The sequence below is a fragment of the Geotrypetes seraphini genome, chromosome 8 (genome assembly GCF_902459505.1).
Source record: "Geotrypetes seraphini chromosome 8, aGeoSer1.1, whole genome shotgun sequence".
Classification (NCBI taxonomy): Eukaryota; Metazoa; Chordata; class Amphibia; order Gymnophiona; family Dermophiidae; genus Geotrypetes; species Geotrypetes seraphini.
Window position 1 is genome coordinate 139,762,856 of NC_047091.1, and position 25,462 is coordinate 139,788,317.

Genomic DNA, 25,462 nt, shown 5'->3' on the forward strand with positions numbered 1-25,462 from the left:
TCTGAAAATCACTTTTTACAGCAGGGAAAAAGCAAGCACTAGGCTAACTAGTCATAAATGACATAGAAAATACAGCAGAGTAGAAAAGTAGGCATGATTACATTTATTAGGACAACATTTATTGAAAGATGCATGTTCTCAGCTCCTCAGCTATTCACTGCCCCACAGCTATATGTTCAGACATATTTCTCTGAAGTAGGATTGGACTCCAGGGAACAATTAGGCTAATGTTAGTCCCCTTTGATCCCTCTGGAGATCCCATAGGACATCTTGTGCTGCATTCTCCTCTGTAAAGACCAATGATTGGCTCAAGCTATTCCTCCCTACAGCTGAATAAATAAGGAAGTGAAAACAGGCAACGTAAATGCACCGGGTTCTAATAGAAATGTAATACAATTTACAAAAACAGTCCCATGGAAGAAGAAATCCTAATGCAATGATAGCTGGACTGAAAGGCAGCATGTGAACTGGTTCAATCCCCTCTGCCATACTGTGTGGATCATGCCCATATATTTGAGTTACATCTGTATATTTTTCATTTCTGACTTTCCAATATGAATTATCAGCTCCACTTTCAGAACTTGATGATGCAAATGGCTTTAAGGCCCTGTTTCTAGAAACAGCGCCTGCAAAATGGGTGCCTACTGCATGTCGCGTCCAGGATCACATCTAGTTTTAGTACAGACGCCTTAAATGTAGGCCAAAGTTTTACAGTCCTATGGAAACACCTAGGCATGCCTACAGATGCCTAGGGCCACTTCCGGTGTAAGCCATGACTATGCCAGCCTTTGGCATCTATAGACGTGCTTAGATGCCTCCTTACGCCCGCAAACACCTACATTGTAGGCGTTGTTCGCGGCATCGATTTGTTTTTAACATGCATCCCAATTGGTCTGTTAAGACGGCAGTAGGACGCTGTTTTGAGAATCAGGCCCTGTGTGCCCAGAGTAGCACTTACTACTGATAAACTGAGGAACAGCGCTCTGACTAATGGCCATAAGTAAATGCCTTGGGACTTTGCAGCACCCTAGATTTTTGCACCACTACCTGTGTCCCTTGTTAGCAGTGCTGTATCTTTGAAGGAAATCACCTGAATGGTATGGACTGGATCCATGACAGGTTGGTGCACTGAAGGTGCTCTATCATCCCTCAGGGAAGGGCAACAATTAATGTATGCATTCATGCACATGCGAGTTCCACTATTTATTTATTTCTTCAGTTTTTTATATCATTCTCTCAGGGGAGCTCAGAACGGTTTTATATGAATTTATTCAGGTGCTCAAGCATTTTTCCCTGTTTCTCCTGGTGGGCTCACAATCTGTCTAATATACCTGGGGCAATAGGGAGATTAAGTGACTTGCCCAGGGTCACAAGGAGCAACGTGGGTTTGAACCCACAACCTCACTCCCCCACTAAGCTATGAAACTTGCCCGTGTACCCCCCAAACAATTTTAATGTATCCAATGTCCACTTTCTACCTGCCCCTCCATCAAGATGGTGGGCATAATGCTATTTAGCAATGGTTCTTTTCTTGCAGCCTCGTGGGTTAAGCAGCCCGTCCTGGAAACTGACACAAGTCTTGCTCATGGCACAACATATTCAGGTCATCAGGCTGACCAAGATCCACTGCCTACTCAAACTTTCAAAATTTTTTCAAATGCTGAGTGCAAGATTCACTTAAAAAAAAAAAAAAAAAAAAAAAATCTTTATTAAGTTTTCAAACAGGGGTCCATCGCGCCCAGCAGTCCGCTCCCGCGGTGGCCCTCCAGGTCCTTGACCTGTAAGTTCCCTCCACCTGAATTGTTTATGCTCTAATCCTGAAGTACCATGTAAAGTACCCCTCTAAATATACCCTGTCATCCCTTTCTCCTTCAAGAAGTCATCCAAGCCCTTTTTGAAACCCATTATTGTACTTTGTCCTATCACCTCACCTGGAAGCGCATTCCAGGTGTCCACCACCCTCTGAGTGAAGAAGTACTTCCGAGCATTCGTTTTGAATCTGTCTCCTCTCAGTTTTTCTGAGTGCCCTCTTGTTTTTGATGTCCCTGCTAGCCTGAAGAATCTGTCCCGCTCTACCTTACCTATACCTTTCATGATTTTATAGGTCTCTATCATGTCCCCTCCAAGTCTCCGTTTTTCCAGGGTGAAGAGCCCCAGCCTTTTGGTATAAGCAAGGTTTTTCATGCCCTTAATCATTTTTGTTGCTCTTCTCTGGACCCTCTCGAGCATCACCATATCCTTCTTAAGGTGCGGCGACCAGTATTGGACGCAGTACTCCAGATGCGGGCGCACTTATAATCCGTCAATTACAATACAGAAAAAATATAAACCCCTCCCCCATCAAATATTTTCAAACAGGGAATATAAAAGTGATATCCCCACCTCCTCCCACCCTCTCCTGGATGCGTGTTAAAACAATGGAAAATAAAGATAAAGACAATTATAACAAAGCCACAAAAGACGTCAATGGACCCCAAACTAATTTGAATATCTTATTATGCCCCAACATGTCAGCGTTCATCTTTTCTTACTTATAACATAGACAAATTTTCCCACCAAAAAGTATAACTAAGGTGATCTCAATTTTTCCAATTACGAGTAACCATTTGCATGGCTATCCCGGTCATAATAAGGAAAACTGTTTTCTGGCAGTTTAGCCTGCATGCATTTTAGCGGCAGATTATCAAAACAGATTATCTCTGTCTTCAGCAAAGTTTCTAGCAGTCTCCGACAATGGCATACATATGTGCTCTTTAACATTGAAATGAACCTTCCGGTGGATTCTTAAAAATCGCCGAGGCATTTTTGAAGAGCGGCATCAGCTTTTGGGGACAAAAAGCAGCGACTGGTCCGGGGGTGCCGTTACAGTGCCAGCACTTGTGTTTTGACTGTGGCTAATGAAAAAAAAAAAGTGTATCCATATATTTTTAGTGGAGGGTAGTATAATCACGCTTCTTTTGAGTTTTTGAGAGAGACAGGCATGTTTCATGCGTGCTTGTTAAAAGCCAGCGTTTTTTCTTGAACACGTAGATGATATCCTTGTCTTGTATGTTTCTGGTTGTGGGTCTTGATTAAATTTTACATTAAAAACAAATTACAAAATTTACCTGAATTATAGTGGGGGGGGGGGGGTTTCAGAGAAAGGCATGTTTTATGCGTGATTGAAAAATGTCAACGTTGCTTCTCCCCTCCTCTCCCTTCCATTCGTCCAATAGTGCAACAGGAGAGTGTTTTGTTTTACAGCGTTTTTCGGCACATGTGATTCTGCGCATGTGATGGGCACATGAAAATGTAGGAAATCTTCGCTGCTGTCCGCCGATCTTATTTGCATGCGTGATTTTTTTAAGAATGTCTCGGGTTTTTAGATTCAGTATCACAACGGCTGCGGTAGCAGACTGTCACTTTTTAAAGCGGGTTTTTGAAAATCCTGGCCTCAAAGGGTTAAAAAAAAACCACCAAAATCCCACTTCTCAAAGTCTTTAAACAAGTAGGAGGATCCCAAAGGTGTTTAATTTACAAGAGTTCAAAGCTCACAGTGTAGATAATCCCTTCTAAACAACAGGGGGCATTTTGTCTCTTAAGTAGATAGCACCTTTTGCAATATATTTCCCAATAAGCTTGTTTTTACGGTCAATACTTTATATTTCCAATTTTCCCCTGAACTCTCAGCAAAAGCGTTGCACCTGCCAACCTTTTCAGCTGGTCCAATAATTGCCAATTTGCTCCTTGCCTTACTATATCACTCAATTTAGCCCTTGCTGTGCCCTGCATACATCTTCATCCATCTACTTGCCCCATGACAATTAGAGTGTTACCTTCAGCTAACTAGGGCAACCTATTCTGCAGGGCTTAGAAGACAATTATTAGTCTATTTTTCCATCCTATGGCAAAAAAAAAAAAAAAATTGAGAATCCATGACAATTACATTCAGCAATTCCTTACCCTACTGCTTCCTCCTCCTCTAGCCCCTCACCTTCAAAATATTTCAAATTATCACAGCTCTACAACCACATTCAAATTTTCCATGTTCACAGGGAGTGAGGCTCCTATTTAAATGATAATGAGGGACAATCCATTCCATTTAGTGAGGAGAAAATCCATTAAAGGCAGGCAGTTCTTAAGCTGACAGGTCAAGAAACAGATAAGACCCTTTTTTAAAGCCATTATACAAAGCTCTATATGGATTTTTACACATCTCGAGACATCAAAAAGATTAACAGGACAATTACACAACCACGCAGAAAGGAGGATAAAGGAAAAATACTCCCCATTTTTACTTGGGTCAACATGGCAACATATCAGCGGTCATTTATTCACCTCTTAATTCTGTGCTAACTTCCAATTACCTTTTCATGAAAAGACAAGAGAAGAAAGTTCCATTTCAGTCAAAGGTTTCTGGTTCTGTATTGGCACTATATAGGCAGTTTGACAGAACATTGCAAGGGCAGGCGGAAATAGAAGCCCTAGAGCAGACCTGGTAAGCGAGGGTTTGAAATGGATTAAAGAAAATCTTCCGTCATCTGGTGATGGGGATATGAATGAAAACAACGGCAGGCAATGATTTTCTTTAGTAAAAGCTCAAGTTGTTCTGTTCAATACAGAAGCACAGCGTGGCATCCAATTTTTCAAAGTCAGTGGTAAAAATGAAAAGCTCTCCATGAGTATTAAAAAAAAAAAAAAAAAGGCACAAAGACAACATTTCTGCCTTCTCATATTCATTACCCAGTCCTGTCAAAACAGATAATGACCAATATAAACAATTAAATTAGTTTGCTGGCTAGGAAAGTCAAATGCAGGGCTTGGAGTCAGAGTCGAGAGGAGTTGGAGGCAATTTTGGGTACTGAAGTCGGAGTCGTGGGTACCAGAAACTGAGGAGTCGGGAGTCGAAGGATTTGTCTACCGACTCCACAGGCCTGCCACGGCTGTGAAGTCGGAGTCAGAGACAATTTTGGGTACCTGGAGTCAGAGGTACCAGAAACTGAGGAGTCGGAGTCGAAGGATTTGTCTACCAACTCCACAGCCCTATCACGGCTGTGGAGTCAGAGTCAGAGACAATTTTGGGTACCTGGAGTCAGAGGTACCAGAAATGGAGTCGGAGTCGAAGGATTTATCTACCGACTCCACAGCCCTGGCCAAATGCCTTGGTATCTTGTGAGTTCTAGAGACATAAGCAGCTCAAGTGACTTGGCCAAAGTCATAAATTTGACTCTCTAGACTTGACCTCTGAAGAGACATTCCAACCCAAATCCTCTCCTCCTCCTAACAGCTTTTCCTAAAATGTCTCACAATATCAAGCTGCTAACCGGGATGCTATGAACATCTTGTGACTTGATCTTGCATGTTGTTAGGTTATGTTGTACTTCTATACCGTCTTTCCTTAAACTGTCAAGAAAGTTTATAAAATAACGAAATACAAAAGCAAAGTAAATTACGATAATTGCACAAATAAATATAGTTATCAAGCTACAATCATAACCCAATACATAATTTTACAAAAATTATTTTTAAAATGTGTGTAGACATCCTTTAGACTTTTTTCAAAGGTTTTCTATCTTATGTGCGACTATTTTATATATTTTACTCCTAATAATAATAATAATCATAATAATAACCAAAAGTTCTAGGCAGTTTACACTGAAAAGAGCTGGACAATCAGCGAAATACAATAATACAGTAAAAAATACAAATATTTATAAAATAGAATTTCAATAATAAAACTCACTAATAATAAACTTATCGAACAAAGTGGTCTTAATTAATTTCTGAAAACTGCAATAGGATAACATAGCTTGCTGAATACATTTACCTAACCAAGAATGTTGCCTTCCAGCTTGAAATGCTAGGATCCTTTCTAAGAAGGTCTTATATCTACACCCATTCATTTTTGGATAAGCAAATAAGTAGAAGTTTCTAGTTTCTCTTGATGGTCTATGCAACACAAAATGAGGAAAAAGGTAAGCTGGAGACAATCCCGATATCAGCTTAAAGCAGATACAGGAAAATTTGAATAATACTCTTGCCTCCAAAGTCAGCCAATGAAGTAAACGATAATATGGACTAATATGGTCGTTCTTTTTTAAACCAAAGGGAATTCTGTGCACAAAAATTAAAAAATTCTGCACAATTTATTTGCAATTTTTCTGCACAGAATTCCCCCAGTATAAAGCTGACATCTCCCCTGCAGGCATGAAATACCACTACTACCACTATCACAGCAGTTTCCCATGCACTTTCCTGCAGATCTCCATCCCATTCCCATGGCGTATATGCACACACCTTATCAACCTTTTTCCAGCTCCCCCCCCCCCACTCAATCTACAATTTTCCCCTGCACACTCAGCACTCCAGCGTAACAAGAGGAGAAGCAGAAACAAACACACATCAGGCTGCTTCCTGCTCCTCTGCCATCCCAGGCCCAACTGTTCCTTTGAGCCATATGGGCCTCCGTTCAACTTACAACTTATAGGAATACTGGGATCCAAGACAGAAGATGAGGAAGCAGCAACACCTGTGGCTGTGTAGCTCCTCTTCTTGCCGCACTGGAGCAGTTAGATGTGCGTGGAGGGAGGGAGGCAGCTGCAAAGTGAATATCTGTGCTGCAAAAGCAGACTACATAGAATTCTGCATGGAGCAGTAGCAGAAAAACATCACCAGGAGTCTCATTTTCTGTTGTCCTAATTTGTAGTATGGAAGATTCTGGTTGTTTTCAATGAAATTCTACAGTAGAACCTAATGGTTAGTCTTCTAGGGTTGATTTCATAATCTATTTGCTAAATTATGCAGACCAGTTGCAAGAATCAATAGCACTTATCCACAAACAAAGGATCAGCATTCTACCTAACTCAGGTCACAACTCTTATGGTAAAAATTCCCAAATCTGCCTTCTCCTGCAGTCCAAAAGCACCCCCCAATTTTCAAACTCAATGATCTAATATCCCTCTAGTTACCTAGCTATACACCACATTTGGCAGACCAGGAATGGCAGACAATCTTATGCAAGCAAAAGAAATTCACCAAAAGGAATTCAACAGCAGAAAGGAGACAACCAAAAGGAAAGTAAGACTGTGGAAACGATGATATTGATGACGAGTTTATTTAAAATGTCTTTGCAGATAAAAGCGATGCAAATAATAAACAACAAATTCTGTCGTATACAGTATTAGTCCTGTGGTATGGACCCGACAAGGCCCGTGTTTCAGTATTAAACAACCTTCTTCTGGGATCTGTTCGATTGCAACCACACAAATAGAAAAGCATGGATGCATCCAAGATACTCTGTATTGAAAATCGGAGTGCTTCCAAAATATGTAAATTTACTAAAGCCACCTAGTTTATGTGCTATTGTGTCCCCTGAAATCCCCACTCCTCTCCTATCCAAAAGACCACTGGTGTCCTGGCATAGCCTACACCAAGGGAAGCGAGGAGAAAGCTTCACCTATTGCCCCCCCATCCCGCTAGCTTATATCAGCTTTTTTTTTCAATAAATCCCTATGTTTTATCATTAGTATATTGCTGGCCACTTCTCTTGGCAGTTAGTTACTTCTGAACGCTTAACAGCTACATATTCCCAACCCTCATGGACGGAGAAAGTTTATCCTTTTATCAAAGGGCACATGCATCTGAACAGTATATATAATTAGCAAATATCAACTAGAACGATCCATCCCCTGCTAATGAGAAATACAGTTCAAATAAATGGATATCCATAGTTGTTAATTTATTTATTCATTCATTCATTCATTCATTCATGTATTTATTCATTCAATTTTCTATACTGTTCTCCCCAGGGAGCTCAGAACAGTTTACATGAATTTATTCAGGTACTCATGCATTTATCTCTTGTCTGTCCTGGCAGGCTCTCAGTCTATCTAATGTACCTGGGGCAATGTGTGATTAAATTATTTGCCCAGGGTCACAAGGAGCAGCATGGGTTTGAACCCATAACCTCAGGATGCTGAAGCTTTAGCTTTAACCACTGCGTCATACTCTCCCTCTATCTAGACTAGGGGTAGGTAATTCCAGAGCTCGAGAACCACAGGCTGGTCAGGTTTTTAGGATACCTACAATGAATATGTATGAGATGGATTTGCATGCACTGCCTTCTCAAAATGCAAATCTATCTCAGGCATATTTATTCTGGATATCCTGAACACCTCAACTGACTGTGGCTCTCGAGGAACGGAATTGCCTACCCCTGATCTAGATAACCGAGGAGCTGATGGTTGGCGTTGAAGGCTTCCTTTGCCTGTCCCCACACTTTGTCACTATGGTATGGATTTTATTTTTGCAAGTGTCTTGGCTATAAGAGAGGCTGAAGATGTATCAAAAAAAGGTTCCCCCAAAGAGGCTTTCACTTCCTCCAATGTGCGTATTTGTAATAATTTTCTAGTATAATAGAAGGACAAGGCAAAGTGATTCTGCTATTTGTATTGGATTCTCGGATCCCTTAATCCCTAAGAAAGCTTGTGAGCAGATTTAGTTCACCTCTTAATTTAAATGTAGTTGATGCAAAGCCCTGGTAAAGCTCCAAAGTATTTAGAAACATAGAAACATGATGGTCCATTTAGTCTGTCCATCTGCAATAACCATGTTCTCTTTCTCTCTCTGAGAGATCCCACGTGCTTATCCCAGGCTTTCTTGAATTCAGACACAGTCTCTGTCTCCACAACCTCTTCTGGGAGACTGTTCCACACATCTACCACCCTTTCCGTAAAAAAGTATTCCCTCAGATTACTCCGGAGCCTATCACCTCTTAACTTCATCCTATGCCCTCTCACTGCAGAGTTTCCTTTCTAATGAAAAAGACTTGACTCATGTGCATTTACATTAAGTAGGTATTTAAACGTTTCTATCATATCTCCCCTCTCCCGCCTTTCCTCCAAAGTATACAGATTGAGATCTTTAAGTCTGTCCCCTAGACATGTTCCTTCATCCGAGCTTTAGCAAGGACCACCTCTTTCACTGTGAAATCTGCAAAGTAAGCATTCACATCTTTTAGTTTATTGGGTGCTCCCCATCCCAAGGCCTGATGCACTCTAGCTAATTTAATATATGACTCCAGGAATGGATGGTTGTCCTCCCTCAGTAGCATATGCAAACTTTTGTACCACTACTTCACAGTCATTATATTCCGAGGTTTCTGGAAGCCCCCATCGTCTACTCCTATTTTCCAAATCCTCTAGTTTATACATAATGTATAATTCTTTGTACTGTGCTCCTTCAATTGAGAATACAAGCCCATAAGAGCCTCAGCATGATCATTCAATCGGCCTTCCACTTCCTCTACCCTATGACCCAGTTCAGCGATCTCACCCCTTAAGTCCACCGCCAGAGAGGTTAGTTCTGAGTGCACCGCTTTCAAATCTGTTCTAATTTCTTCCAATACGTAACCAAATGTAAGAAGGAGGTTTGGTAGTTCTACTGATCCTCCCTGGCCTACCTCCAACTTGGATTCTAGGGGGCTGCTCTGCAGGGTCTGAGTTTCCAACTGTTCCAATGTAAGCGCCATCTTAGCTTCATAGCCACATTCATTTGGAATGTGAATTTCTTCAGCTTGAGAGTGCTCAAAATGCCAGACAGCACAGTGCTCTCCCACTATTATACTTGCTAGATTTATATAGCAGCAGGCAAAGAAAATAAGGGGATTAAAATGATTAAATACACTTAGGGAGCAGAGCGCACAACTTAAGCAGCTATTGAAGACAGTGGCATCATTTCCTCCCACCAGTGATGTTTTTTGCTAGCTCTGTATACCTGGAAATTTAATACTGGAGCCTAGACATGGCCCAGCATTTCTGGGTATAACACCAGCAGTTGTTCGTAAAATTTTGATCGCCACCGGATGAATTTTGAGCCCAGTTTGTTTTATGGAACCTAAGAGATGAAGTCTCCTCCTGACAGCTGCCTGGTCTATCTGATAGGTTCACCATCTGGGTGACTGGATGCCTGGGAAGCCAGATCCCTCAGTTACTTCTAGAATAGTTCAGTTCTGGAACGCATTGCCAGAGGTGGTAAGAGCGGATAGCGTAGCTGATGTTAAGAAAGGTTTGGACAATTTCCTGGAGGAAAAGTAAATAGTCTGTTATTGAGAAAGACATGGGGGAAGCCACTGCTTGCCCTGGATCGGTAACATGGAATGTTGCTATTCTTTGGGTTTTTGCCATGTACTAGGGACCTGGATTGGACACCATGAGAACGGGCTACTAGGCTTGATGGACCATTGGTCTGACCCAGTAAGGCTGTTTTTATGTACTTTTAATAAATGATAATGACTATTGTCCATGTATTGTCTTATGTACTTTTAATCATCTTCTGTTCCCACAGTGGCCTCTTGCTTTGTTTTAGGTTTCCTTAGACTTACATAAAATACAGCTGATCAACACTAGAGAATTTTATTAGATTTCCATTTCCTGTTGGGACCCAGAATAAAACTCTTACTGGTCTTCTAAATCTTGTGGGGTCTTGCCCCTCAAACTTATTCAAGGTTTCAACTTCCATCTTCTTTACTGCTCCATCCTCAAAACTTGCCACTGTTGATGTCTTGACTACTTCTCTCCAAGGCAGGGACCTCACTCTACTCCAGGGGCATCCAACCTTAGCCCTTACAAGTCAGGTTTTTTTAGAATTTCCCACATGAATATGCATGAGATTTGCATACAATGAAAGCAGTGCATGCAAATAGATCTCATGCAAATTAATTGGGGAAATCCTTACAGGACATTGAGCGAATAGGGTATGGACATTTTAGGTTAGATAGGGAAAACTTTCAGGTCATGGACCTGGAGGGCCGCCGCGGGAGCGGACTGCCGGGCACGATGGACCCCTGGTCTGACCCGGCAGAGGCAATGCTTATGTTCTTATGTTCTTATTGTGGCCCTCGAGGATCAACGTTAGACAGTCCTTCTCTACTCCATTGATGCAACTTTTTTTTAATTTTTTTTTACACAATCCTCTTTCCAGGTTCCAAACATAGATGAACAACTTTTTACTGTTGCCTTTCATTCTCCCTTACTTCTTTAATCCACTTGCACAGGCTGGTATTCAAGTTCTTGGCAAACCCCATTGCGCCTCTGCCCCTTCCTAGCCTTTTCCTGCATTACTGAGTTTTCATTTTCTCTTGCAGGAATTGTGAAACACCTGGGGATGCATTTGCATGTTAAGATGCTTTATAAGACTTTTACTGCACTGTGTCATTTACACAGATGCCCCAGAAGTCAAACTTGTTTCACGGAAGGGAAGGACACTGAAACCACCATAGGATACCATTATAACAAAAATATAGAGTCAAATACAAGGAAAAAAAAACTAAGCAACGTTTGATTCCAAAGCATTACATTTTATTTTGTGTGCAGAGTGGTGTACTTTTCCAGGATTCACACAACCCGCATCCAGAAGAAGGGACAAGAGCAATGAGCTTTGATCCTATTAGAGCACGCTTTCCCCGACTCTCCATTCACATACGGAACATGTAGCATGAGTCCCCCCCCCTTCCCTCCAAGTTCCCCCCACCTTGTTGTATTTCACTGTCAGAGCCATCAAGCCGAATCCCGCTTTAATCTGCCAAAAGCACTTTTCTGCTGACATTTTTAATAAATACTTTCAGCTTTTAAACACATTTGTGAGCGCTGTTCCCCCCTTCCTTTTCTCTCTCTCTCTCTCTTGATGCAGAATGGGCTCTGAAAGCCTTAATAGCAAATATATTACACTTATCAAATGGTTTTTTTCTCCTTTTTTCCCCCTGCCATTCGTATCCCGAAGCAGAGGTAGTGTTTTCAATTTTAAAGCTAAATTAACTGTCCAATTGAATTTGGTTGGCCTGCAATGTTTTCTGTGACAGGTTTTGCTTTATAGAAAGCATATTTTGCATTAATAGGACTCAACATGAAAACTGTGTCCATGGGGATTTCTCCAGCTCACCAATGAAATGTTAAATCTAATATTTTAGACAGACTTGTGAACGCATTTTAGGCGATTTCTTGGGTTTTAGAGAAAGTGTGTATGTGTGTGTCATTTCAAGCTCTTTTAGAGAGACAGAAGAGGAGGCAAAAGCCGTAAATGGTATAAAAAAAAAAATTAAAAGCATGTTTTAATGACACAGAAAGCTAAATGTTAAGACAAAAGCTTTCACATTTTAATCTCAGCCACGCTGTCAGGGATTGCTCTCCCCCCCCCCCCCAATCAAAAGCTCATTTTTGTTTACCCATAGCACTGTTGATTTGCATACTATATTCACGTATTTCTTTTCCCATTTGTTTTATTTTTTTTTCACCACAGCTTATCACTTGGCATGGAAGAGGAAGAATATCCTAAATGCAGCAAAGCCAGGTACTCAGCCTCCCTGCATGTGGAGAACTTATTTCTGAAAAACACGAGGTCATGTGGCAGCAGATAGGAAAATGATACGAAAATTTTCTTACACAGATGCCAAATGTCTGTTTATCACAACCTCATTCTTTCCTCTCTTTAGACATTAACACCCATGTACGAGATCTTTTTGCATGTACTGCCTCCATTGTATGCAAATAGATCTCATGCACATTCTTTGTGAAAATCCTGAAGGCCTGAAAATCCTGAAAGCCATCCCTGATTTATACTGCACATACATTTTTGAATAAGACCTGTTTAGTTTCTTCAATGAGTTACATCAAACATTTGCAGCGTCCACACTAAGAGAATAATTTTATAAGCAAATTGCGGGTGTTGAAGAGCTTTTCCCATACCCTGGCCTGTTCCCACATAAAACTAGGTGCTTGGAAAACTTTACACTTTCTTCTAGGCCAGTGCATTGCAAACCGTGTGCAGCGGCACACTAGTGAGCCTCGCAAGATTCCAGGTGTGCCGCCAGACACCAGAGAGGAGGAGAGGTGCCAGCACTGGCTGACTGCCTACAGGACGTGCCTCTCGCAGCGAGAGGCACATCCTGTAAGCAGGAAGCCGGTGCTTCTCCTTCTCTCCGCACTTTTTCTTTTTCAGCACCTCCCCCTACTGGCGTCTCAGGATCCGTCTGGAGGGCCTCCGCACATGCACGGACATCGACATGACGACGCATGTGTGTGATGTCATCGCGTCAATGTCCACACATTTGCCCTCGAGCCATGGTTTCCAATTTAGTGCGCCGCTGGCTCGCAAAGTTTGCGAGACCCTGTTCTATGCAATACTCGCATGCGTGGGGGCAAGAGTAAAAGCAGCACTTACGCAAGTGTCTTATAAAACAGGCACCAAATAAATATCAAAATTAAATACCCAACCAGAATTCATTAACAGACTTCTAATTCCCTACGATACTATAAAAACTCTTCGTTCAACATCTCAGAATCTTCTTGTTATACCATCTTTAAAATTGATTAACACGCTGCGCTCCAATAATTTTGCCGTCACTGCCCCTACCCTCTGGAATTCATTGCCTAATTATTTGCGGGGAAGGGGTAAAACATGGACCTCATGGATCTCGCGGATCTAAACCCGCATGTCCTTAAAAATCTGAGATCCGTGCCACTTGTAGGTAGTTTCTGGCTCTGACAGACCTTGGTGACAATTTAGTGCTGACAGATCCGTCTCAGCTTAGGGAGGGAAAAGTATTAGGATCCGTCAGTGCTAAAATGTCACCGAGGTCTGTCAGAGCCAGAGACTAGTGCGGCTCTAAAACGGATCCTTTAAACTGGTTTCCTGCAGCCCCAGTAAATCGGGTCTGACAGACCTCGATGACATTGTAGCGCTAACGGATCCTAATACTTTTCCCTCCCTAAGCTGAGACGGATGCGTCAGCACTAAATTGTCACCAAGGTCTGTCAGAGCCAGAAACTACCTACAAGCGGCACAGACCTCAGATTTTTAAGGATGTGTGGGTTTATATCCGCGAGGTCCGCGTTTTACCCTTCCCCTTATTTGCGCAATGAGTCCGATTTAAAACAAAACTAAAAACATTCTTCTTCTAGAACGCCTTTGGATAACAACTGTCCTTTTAAGGACATCATTTAGATTAAATTGATAATTTTCCCCTAACCTATTGTACTTTCCTTTTATGTTGCACTTTTCTTTCATGATTGTAGTTCTTCCCCACTCTCCTATTGTTTGAAATAAGTCCATACGTCTATCAATGTTTCGTTATGTCACTTGGCTTTTACCTAGCATCCCTTGTTTTAACATGTATTTAAATAATTTTAGAGTGTACACCGCTTAGAATATCGATTAAGCGGTTTAAAAAGATTTTTAATAAACTTGAAACTTGATCGTGTCCTTTACCTATAAGCTGGATAAAATATTATGAAGTGAGAAAGGACTCGTACACCATGAGTTAAGCCGTAATGCAGTCAAAATTCAAACCGCTTATATAAGCTAATCATTCATTTATATTCATGGAGTCCCGTCTAATGTGAGAAGAGGTGTTGAAACAGAAAAAAATAAGGCTAACATTAACATCTTGAAGAGTGAAAAAAAGACTTCAGTTACTAATATGAAATAAAGTCACACTTATCAGGTGCAGTTCTTTCAATTAGTTCAAACTTATGTTCTCTGAAACCCGACTTGCCAAGTTTTGTCAATGTTGTTTAGGAGGTTGGGGAAAATTTGCTGCTTCATCCATTTACCTCTGGTAGGCTGCGCTTATATGCCTTCACGGCCTAGTTGCCCTTTCAGTTAGTTTGCTCTGTCTATCCTTATAGTCTGTCCATTTGGGGGACAGACTACAATATTCAAAGAGATTTTACAGGCCAGAAACGGCTCCTGGCCCAGTTAAATCACTTGTGCGAGGTTGTCCGTTGATATTCAATGGCAAATAAACAGTTAGGGCCACTGAATATCACCACAGAATTCTAAAGGGTTAAGAGTAAAGGGCATGGGACTCGATATACCACTTTTTCTGTGTGATTACAATCAAAGCGGTTTACATATTTTAGGCAGGTACTTATTTTGTACCTAGGGCAACGAAGTGTTAGGTGACTTGCCCAGAGTCACAAGGAGCTTCAGTGGGAATCGAACTCACAATCTCGTGATGCTGAAGCGGCTGCTCTAACCACTAGACTACTACTTCTCCACTCCAGCTGACTATTTTGTGGGCGGTCCAGAAATAGAATCAGCACTTTTACAATTGAGCTGATATTCAGCACTTAAGTGCCTAAGTTTAGTGGCCATGTTGACTGCAAAAAGCTCAGTTCTATCTTAATGCGGTGTCGCTTCGAGGTTAAGTGCAGAGTGCTGTACTTAACCAGATAACGGCATTGAATATCCAGGAACAGTGTGTGGCACAGTGGTTAGAGCTACAGCCTTGGCACCCTGAGGTTGTGGGTTCAAATCCCATGCTGTTCCTTGTGACCCTGGACAAGTCACTTAATCCTATATCCTATAACTTTCTCACTATTGTGCTCAAAATTAAGCTTCACCACAATTCGCATCAAAGTTCATTAAATTTGATAAATAAGGGGAGAGCCAAGTCACTTATCCCCCATTGCCCCAGATACATTAGATAAGAGTGTGAGCCCACCGGGACAGATAGGGGAAAATGCTTGAGTATCTGAATGTAAACCACTTAGGTAATAATATAAATACTAAAATAAATACATAAATAAGGCCGCTGGCAATGAACCCCCCCCCAAACCGCTCACTGCTCCTGGGTGAATATTTCCTCCTTCATTTCTAACACGATCATTATTCTGTTCCCTCGCTTTTCGAACGAAATATATCAGGATCAGAACGGTAAGAAGTTGACGCATAACCAGAAATTTCCACTCCCTTTTTGTATTTTTTTTCCCCCTCAGGGCACTTACATCGCTGAGACGGTCTCTGGAGCTGCTGCGCTGAGAACTGGTGGCCTCCCGGTCTTCCTCACTGTTTCTGCTACTTTTGGTGGCAGAGAATGTCATCTGAGAAAAAAACAGAGGGTAGGAAAAGAGTAAACCTTTTAGGGAAGTCATTAGGATAACATTTGCCAAGATGATAACTGGGTACATCGGGAGGTGAAAAGACAAACAGGTGAAAGGTCAATCGATTCTGGGACTACATACAGCCATACCAGTTCATTTCTCTCCTGTCTGGTAGACCTCTGCTATTCCAGTATTAAGACAAACTTATCCAGGCACAACACAGCATCCAGTTTTCCAGTACAATGTTCTCATGATAGCATTTTATGTACCAGGATGCCCCACATGCAAGCACACCTCTACTTTACCATAATTTCACTGGGTTAGTGTGGAGAAAGTTGCCACGAGGTTGAGTTTTGGGCTTGGTCTCCTATGCGAGACGCTCAACAAAAAAAGTAAGGCAAGTAATCAACTGTTTTTATTTATTTATTTATACATTTTCACATTATTTAACAAGCATATCTGTTGCTGAAAGAGAGCTAAATTGTTACTTGGACACAGATGTTTCTCCATTTTCAAGGCGCTTCATAGAAAGGAAAGCCGTCAGATGAGCCGGTTCAAAAAATACATATTTTAAAGTACGATATCTGATTACACATTTACAAGGGTATCTAAGAAAAAAAAGAGACCCCCCTATCTGAGTCACACCTGGTTTCAATATTAGAAATTCCCTTCTTCTTTTTTGAGTCTCTCTCAAGACATCCAGGAAAATTTGAATATGGAAACCAAGGAAGTCTTTAGATCTATTTTTTAAAAAAAGTTTTAGGATCCAATCTTTGACTGGAGCCAAAGCTACAGTCAATAAGAGAGTGGCTGAAATCGCCATTTCTCTATCTGATTGTTCCAATAAGGCTGAAACATCCAGAGAACTTTCCTGTGGTTTTCCATTGTCTTCTTTCTTTTGAGAATCCTGAATCTTTGTAGGTAAATATTATACTCTTGGCATTGGTGGTAAAGAATTCTCAGACGCTCATAGTGTCGGAGAATTTAGCGCCCGGGCTGTGGAAGAGACCTCTATCGCGACTTAGTAAAAGCGGACCTAAATGAGATCGAAGGAAGATGGGTTACTATATATTTATAGTCTAAGAAGACAGTACACTTCTCCCTCCATATTCGCTGTGATAGGGGATTGACAGAACCGCAAATACAGAAAAACCGCGAATAACTTTTTCATATGTTATTCGCTGTTTCTATTAAACACCATCATGAATATAGTGAAACTGCGAATAACATGGAGGGAGACCTGGCCTGTTCCTGAAGGAGAGGCAAAACACAGTGAAGAAAGTGCTGGGAATCAGTGATTTTCTCTGTAAACGCATGGCATCAGCTCTCTCTCTATGCAAGCTGATGTAATTTTGGTGGAGCTAAAAAACGTGAATAATCAAAACCGCGATTGCTGAAACTGCAAATACAGAGGGAGAAGTGTACTTCCACTATTATTTGACTTTCTTGGTGCTGCTGTTTTTTCCTGCTACTTTTTTATATTTTTGTTTGAGATTTTTTAAATATAAGTATGTGATACTTTTTTATTTCACAACTTTGTACTTTACCTACAGCTTACTTATGTAATAAAAAAAAGAAAAGAAAGAAAAAATACTTGCCCACTTTGGCTATATCAACGAGTAAATAAATTCTCACTAGCTCTTCATTGGCACAGTCAGGAAAGGAGAGGTATACCTTCACACGCAAAAAAGTGAGGCCTAGAGAGTCCCTACTCGGGTAAACAGATTAGAAGCAGAGCTGGTAATCATTAACCTTTCCCAGTAAATGCCAATTGTTCAACGTACCCAGCACTTATGCTACCCCTTTTCCGTTACTGCTATTTAAAAGGGTCAGCAGAAGTCTTTTACAAATCTCGCTCACTTACACCTGCTGCCTGCCAGCAGGGGAGCCCGCATACCCGCTGGCAGAGTGCTAAGCCAAGCTGCCTTAATTCATCAGTAATTACCCTAATGAGGCACAAAAGCAGGACAACCAGGAAAAGTTGCTCTGCTAAATGGAAGCTCAGGCTCTCTCAAGCACATAGCCTTATCGTTCGTGGTTGTCGTCGTCATCGTCCCCCCCACTCCCTCCCCCCCGCACCTCTACATGTAGAAAACTGATTAGATAAACAATTAATGTAACTGACCAGAGAGGCCCAGGAAGCAAATGGTTCTCCTTAAGATCCTCACTGTGTCTCTTTTATGCAACCAAAAGAAGACTCTTTGTTTTGCTCTGTTTTGCTTTTAGAGATGAAAATGTAGCTCATAGTTAAATATGGCATTTACAGGATAATACAACTGTAGGGCTCAGACTTGGTTCACTGGCAATGAAGGTCACCGATTTCTAGAATATCATGCACAGACACCCATCTCCCAACCCCCAAAAAAGGGTGACGAGAGGCACGGGAAGACTATTTTCAAGCATCAGGAAAGCTTATAGCACCCACTGCACAATTGTCTCATTTGTGCATTTGGTGTTTTTGTGTGTGTGTGTGGGGGGGGGGGGGGGGGTGCGGTTGCATCCTTCTTATGGTGGCTGATTTAAACTGTCACGCCACGGTACATGCAATTTAAACAGAGCAATCCCAGAAACTTGATTTTTAAGCAGCAGAGGACAAATTTTCACCATGAAATTCTACAGAGAATCCCACAGAATGCCCTAAAAGGGCAATGCTTCTTTTCCTGAAAGGTTCCTTGGCATCCTGTCACTAAGGCAAAATTTTAACCCACTCTGGGGAAGTGTCCTCACGCCAGAAACATAATACCACCTTCTAGGCCTTGCCCCTCCAGGCAACAAGTCATAAAGCTAACACTCAAAACACCCGATATATTATCCCCACTCCTCTGTGTAGTCTGTCTTTCCTTTCTTCCGCCTCTCCTGTCTCTTCCACAAAACCATTGTAATTTAAAATGTTAACCATCACCTTTTCATAGAGAGAAGATACTTTTATGAGCAAAAAAAAAAAAGCTTGTTCATTATGACTGTTATGCTGGCCCTGCTTTTTAATGATAATATAGCAGTGAACTGCATTTATATAAGCTTTCCAACAAATGGCACATTTTAATACGATGCATCACTTTTCAAATCATAGGCACACTGCCCTCAGTCATTATTAATAAATACACTTCCATTTATCAAAAGCTCTGTCTGAGTGCCACAGGGAGCCTGGGGCAAAAGGAGACAAATTCTTTTCTTAAGTTGTTCTGAAAGGTGGGGGGCTTAGAGCCCCTCACCCCCATTAACCTAGCAAAGCTAGTACGCTCCTACTGGGAGTGCCACAGCTTACACAGCGGCAAACTCAGAGTGATCTTCTGCCATCTCGATATATTTGTTCATTATCCCGAGCACACACAGAAGCATTTGGAAATGTACTCGGGGCACAGGCCAAATTGAATCATCTGCCTTCATTTTCCACACGATCTGAAGCTACAGCTGCTACAAACAGGCTGTGCCATTTTTTTCAAAATTGTTTTTCTCTCTTAAAGCCGCAGCAAGATTCCTTTTTAAATCCAATTCTCATGACGTGCGTGCCTGGACATTTGTTTCCCGTGCGTGTACCTGTCTAGAGTTACCAATTGGCGTCATCTATTCGGGATTTACCCCAAACCATTCGCAAATCTGTAGCTCTGATTTTCTTAGGGAAGAATTTAACTTCAAGTTACTGTAGGCAATGGAGCAAAACCAAGATTGGACTAACTTGGCCATATTACAGGGGTGTCAAAGCAGTGCATGCAAATAGATCTCATGCATATTTATTGGGGAAATTCTGAAAACCCAACTGGATTGCGGCCCTTGAGGAGGGACTTTGACACCCCTGCCATATTACATGGAGGTACTGCAGTTGCCAACTTTAGGCATGTGTATCTCTGACCATGTTTGTTTCCCTCCTCCACTCCCTCACCCCAGTACATGTGAATCTACTTGATTTACTTGCAAAAGCCTGTCTGATGTGGGAGAGGTTGGGGGTGGAGGGCACAGAATAGGGCTACAATAAATTAAAAAGTCTCTATTTTCTGGCCGATAACAGGAGCTGCTTTCTTCAACAACAGGAGAAACCTTGAAGAAATGCAGAGCAAATCGTTTTCTTAATCCATTAATCATGCACATCTCTGTACCAAGTTGCTCCTAATAGAAGTGGCTGCCTCACCTGTCTGCCAAAGCAATACACACAGATGCTGGTTGCCCAGAAAGTCAGCCCAGAGCATTTTCCTTGATACATGGAAGCTGTCTGCAGCTGGGTTATGTGCTGCTTTCCACGGGGGAAAAATCGTGCTAGTCTCAGGAGAGGCATCAATCTGTTTAGAATTCTGCTGCGCACCTCACATTCCGCCAAGGTCATTACACTTCTCCCTCGTTATTCGCGGGGGGATACGGGCAGAGCCGGACCGCGAATGGCGAAAAACCGTGATTATCCAGCTCTGACCCGCCCCCACCTCTCTGCCGCCTTCCCGGCCTTACCTGGTGGTCTAGAGGGCTTTCGGGGCAGGAGCAATCTTCCTACGCTCCTGCCCCGTGTAGATCGCCATGAGGAAATGGCTGCTGTGAGTTCCCGTAGTCTCTCAAGACTACGACGGGAACTCCCTACAGCCAATTCCTCATGGCGATCTGCACGGGGCAGGAGCGTAGGAAGATTGCTCCTGCCCCGAAAGCCCGCTAGACCACCAGGTAAGGCCGGGAAGGCGGCAGGGAGGTAAAAAATATATTTTTTTTTATTTTCCCCCTCCCCAGAAAAAAAATCGCGATTATGTGAAATCGCGAGTGCAGAAACCGCAAATGGGGAGGGGAAGTGTATACTCATGTTACCCCTCTCCTCAAGTCACTTCATTGGCTCCCTGTCCACTTCCGCATACAGTTCAAACTTCTCTTAATGACCTATAAGTGTACTCACTCTATCTCTTCACTATCTCTCTCCGTTCTTATTTCTCCCTACACCCCGCCCCGGGAACTCCATTCTTTGAGTATATCTCTGGTCTATACCCTTCTCCTCTACTACCAACTCCCAACTCTGCCCCTTCTGCCTTGCTGTGCCATATGCCTGGAACAACCTGCCTGAATCAGTTGCCGTGCTCCATCTCTAGCGGTATTCAAATCCAGGCTCAAAGCTACTTTTTCAAAGCTGCGTTTAGGTCCTAATCACTTCCAACTTCTAATGCACTATATTTGTTTCTCATTCCCTCTGCAGCCTCTACCCTCTCTACCTTTTCATCCCTTTCTATCCCTCTTCATGAACAGTATATATTGGTCCACCCTGTGTTCTGTGTGTCTGTCATAATTAGATGGTAAGCTCTTCGGAGCAGGGACCGTCTCTTGCGTGTTTAATGTACAGCAATGCGTGCATCTGGTAGTGCTACAGAAATAATAATAATATTAATAATCCCTAAAAAGCTCAACATGGGTTTCATATGAGCAAGCGTAATACAATATGTATTTTTAAAAAATTGATTGATCCCTAAAATACAACAGAAACCTCTGAATACTCCCATTCCCACAACAGACATGTAGCCATATGGCAGTACAAATAACAGATCTTGGCTTTCCTTTTAAAAGCTAAGTAATATGCTTCCTCCAAGGGGATAGAGTACTGATCCAAACTAAGTGCACAGTGGAAGGCAATTTGGCTGTTCTCATAAGAAAATAAGCATTGCCATATTGGGACAGACTGAAGGTCAGTCAAGTCCAGTATCCTGTTTCCAGCAGTGGTCAACCCAGGTCACAAGTACCTGGCAAGATTCCAAAGAGTAAAACATGTTGTGCTGCTTATCCTATAAATAAGCAGTAGATTTTCCAAAGTCCATCTTAATAATGGCTTATGGCTTTTTTTTTTTTTTTTTTTTTTTTTTAAACCCTGCTAAGCTAACTGTTTTACCACATTATCTGGCAACAAATTCCAGAGTTTAATTACATGTTGAAGCTTAGCCAAAGTGGCTCCCGAGAAGACCAAAGAGACTTTCTAGGCTGGTATTGCGCCACCAGAAAAGTCAGATAGTCAATTTGATAGAAAGACTTAAAAACTAGCAAGACTGCTCTGAACTCAAAGCAGGCCTTGCTGTAGAGCCAATACAACTTCCCCAGAGCAGGAATAATATAACTCCAAACTGCCATGTTCTGGAAGAGCTGGTGACGGTGTAAGCTAATGCATGGAATTCCCAAATATGGTAAATTACAAATGTCAATCTTTATAATAACAAAAAAATTATTAAAGCCAAATCCTTCCTACTTAAAAGTGCCTATAAAGGGTGAATCCTGTTAAGACACATGAAAAAACTCTTGCCCTCTCCTGATATCTATATTTCACAAGAAAAAGAGTCAAAATAAAAGCCTAACACTCAGTGGCGTACCAAGGGGGGGGCGGTCAGCCCCGGGTACCAAGCCCTAAGGGGGTGCTCCCGGTCCGGTCCAGTTACCCCCCCCTGCGCCGGGTGTCGCGTCTGGAAACAGCCTGCAGCAAGATCGCGATGCCAGAGATCTTTGCCTGCTTCGACTGTTTCCTCCGCCACGGTCCTGCCCCTCCTCTGATGTCAGAGGAGGGGCGGGACCGCGGCGGAGGAAACAGCCGAAGCAGGCAAAAATCTCTGGCATCGCGCGATCTTGTTGCAGGCTGTTTCCCCAGGGCAGTAGCGTACCAAGGGGGGCGAGGGGGAGGTCCATCCCGGGTGCCGCCTTAGGGGGGGGGTGCACAGCTGGCCCGGTCCCTATCGCGCTCCTACCCTCCCAGCGAAAGCAGCATCGGCGCCATTATCGAAAAAGGTAATGGCGCCAGGCCGCGAAGGAGGTTTGCTGCTCTCGCTGGGAAGGTCGGAAAGGTTCACGGGGGGGGGGGAGGAGGGTCAGCGGGGGTTCGGCTGGGAGGGGGGAGAAGCGGACTGCCTCGGTGCTCCATTACCTTCTTCGGGCAGCAGCAGCGTTTACAATTCGCTGCTGTTGCCGGCTTCAGGCCTTGTTCTCTGCCGGGTCCTGCCTACTTCCAGTTTTCATGAAGACAGGACCCGACAGAGAGGAAGGCCTGAAGCGGGCAACATCAGTGAATTGTGAATGCTGCTGCTGCCCGATGAAGTTCAGGACATCAGGACATCGTGGAAGGAGCAGGGAGAAATCGGCTGCTGGCTTGGGGGTGAGGGTAGGGAAAGAATCGTGGAAGTGGAGAAATCGGCACGATGGCTTTGTGCAGGCTAGGGGGAGAGAGAAAGAAAGGAAAAAATAAAGAGGGGGGCCAGGGGGAGAGAGAAAGAAAGGCAGAAAGAAAGAGGGGGACCAAGGGGAGAGAAAGAAAGGCAGAAATAAAGAGGGGGACCAAGGGGAGAGAAAGAAAGGCAGAAATAAAGAGGGGGTCAAGGGGGAGAGAAAGAAAGGCAGAAAGAAAGAGGAGGGCCAGGGGGAGAGAGAAAGAAAGGCAGAAAGAAAGAGGGGGACCAAGGGGAGAGAAAGAAAGGCAGAAATAAAGAGGGGGGTCAAGGGGGAGAGAAAGAAAGGCAGAAAGAAAGAGGGGGGCCAGGAGGAGAGAGAAAGAAAGGCAGAAATAAAGAGGGGAGCCAGGGGGAGAGAGAAAGAAGAAGGATCAGAAGAAGGACCAGAGACTCATGAAATCACCAGACAAAAAAGTAGGAAAAATGATTTTATTTTCAACTTAGTGATCAAAATGTGTCCGTTTTGAAAATTTATATCTGCTGTCTATATTTTGCACTATGGCCCCCTTTTACTAAACCGCAATAGAGTTTTTTAGCGCAGGGAGCCTATGAGCGTCGAGAGCAGCGTGGGGCATTCAGCGCAGCTCCCTACGCTAAAAACCGCTATCGCAGTTTAGTAAAAAGGGAGGGGGAATATTTGTCTATTTTTGTATAGTTGTTACTGAGGTGACATTGCATAAAGTCATCTGCCTTGACCTCTTTGAAAACCCGCGGAATATAAATGATAATTAACATTTTCTCTGCGTACAGCGTGCTTTGTGTTTTTAAAATTTTATTGTTGGTAGATCATTTTGACTTGGCCACAAAGGTAAGGGGGAGGGAGGGAGGGGAACTGCTGAAAGACATCTAATAATCCTTGCAGGCTTGACTGCAGGGAATTATTTTTGTAAAATCATGTTTTGTTATGTGACTGGCATTATCTAGACTTTAATTTCTATGAATGAATAGAATGAAAATGATATAAAATTACTTGCTTGTTTTTATGTGCGTGCGCTGAAGGAAAGTGGAGAGAGAGTGGGCTGAGGATGCTGAAGGGAAATGGGGAAGAGAGTGGGGAGAAGACGCTGATTTATAAATTGACAATTGTACAGAATATTGTTTCTTTTTATACTTTAATATAAACAATTCAAGGCTTGTGTGGATGGAATCAGGTGGTTTGCGGGGATGGGGACCGAGCTTACGGGGATTAGTCCAATAAAATTGTATTTTTTTATATCTCATTATTTGTTTTATTTTTATTTGTTAATTTATAAAGTGGTGATTGTTATGTATCAGTTTTTTCAAATTTACATCTACTGTCTTTATATTTTGCACTGTTTTAGAGGACATGTGTTACTGTTTTTTGTGGTGTTGCATTGTATCCAGGGTCTGGTTTCTTGGCAGATCAGTTTAACTTTTGTCTACATATTTCTATTTTTAGTTTGTGATTATTCCATTTTGGGCGAGGGTGTATCTCTGTTCTGTGTGTATGAAAAAGACATAGTTTTCAGTTGGCATTGACTACAGGACCAATTGACTGTGCGGGATCTGGCTTGTTTAGTTTTACAATGTATGTGTTGGTGTTCTAGTGCTCACTGCAGTGTTTAAGATGCAGCCTTTTCCTAGGTACACTCTTGTGGTGCGATATGTAGATTGGTACTAAAAATCATATTTTTCATATAGATGGGGGGGGTGTCAAAAAATGATGGGCCCTGGGTGCCACATACCCTAAGTACGCCACTGCCTGCAACTACTCCATATGTACTTCTAATGTCATGACAATTTAGACATAATTTATGTTTTGTTATGTTTGGAATAATGGTTACATATATGAGGTTCAATAAAAGAAAATTTTCACTGCCTGTTTCTATTCTGACCATTTATTCCATTTCATGGTTATTGCAAAAAAAAAAAAAAAAATTTTTTACATGGGGGGGGGGGGTGTCAAAAAATGATGGGCCCCGGGTGCCACATACCCTAGGTACGCCACTGCTAACACTGGGTTGTTTTACTAAGCAGTGTAAGAGCATTTTACTGTAGGTTGGCGAGATAAATGCTCCGATGCTCATAGGAATTCAATGGAAGATGGGCTTGCTGTTGAGACACTCATGGGAGAAACCACTGTTTGCCCTGGATCGGTGGCATGGAATGCTGCTACTATTTGGGTTTTTGCCAGGCACTTGTGACCTGGATTGGCCTCCATGAAGACAGGATACTGGGCTTGATGGACCATTGGTCTGATCCAGTAAGGATATTCTTATGTTCTTAAGGGGCTTATCCATAAGATAAGATAAGAATAGCCTTACTGGATCAGACCAATGGTCCATCTAGCCCAGTATCCCGTCTTCACGGAGGCCAATCCAGGTCACAAGTGCCTGGCAAAAACCCAAATAGTAGCAGCATTCCATACCACCGATCCAGGGCAAGCAGTGGCTTCTCCCATGTCTGCTTCAACAGCAATTT

General features: G+C 42.5%; 1 protein-coding gene across 10 annotated transcripts in view; it reads right to left on the reverse strand.

Moving 5' to 3' along the window:
* FBRSL1 (fibrosin like 1) overlaps nucleotides 1-25,462 on the reverse strand; it is a 1,030,218-nt gene that overhangs the window by 581,602 nt on the left and 423,154 nt on the right. For all 10 annotated transcript variants that reach the window (XM_033954188.1, XM_033954183.1, XM_033954192.1 and 7 more), the window contains exon 3: nucleotides 15,762-15,857. In XM_033954188.1, coding sequence (XP_033810079.1) covers nucleotides 15,762-15,857 — 96 coding nt within the window. The remainder of the gene's footprint in view (nucleotides 1-15,761; nucleotides 15,858-25,462) is intronic.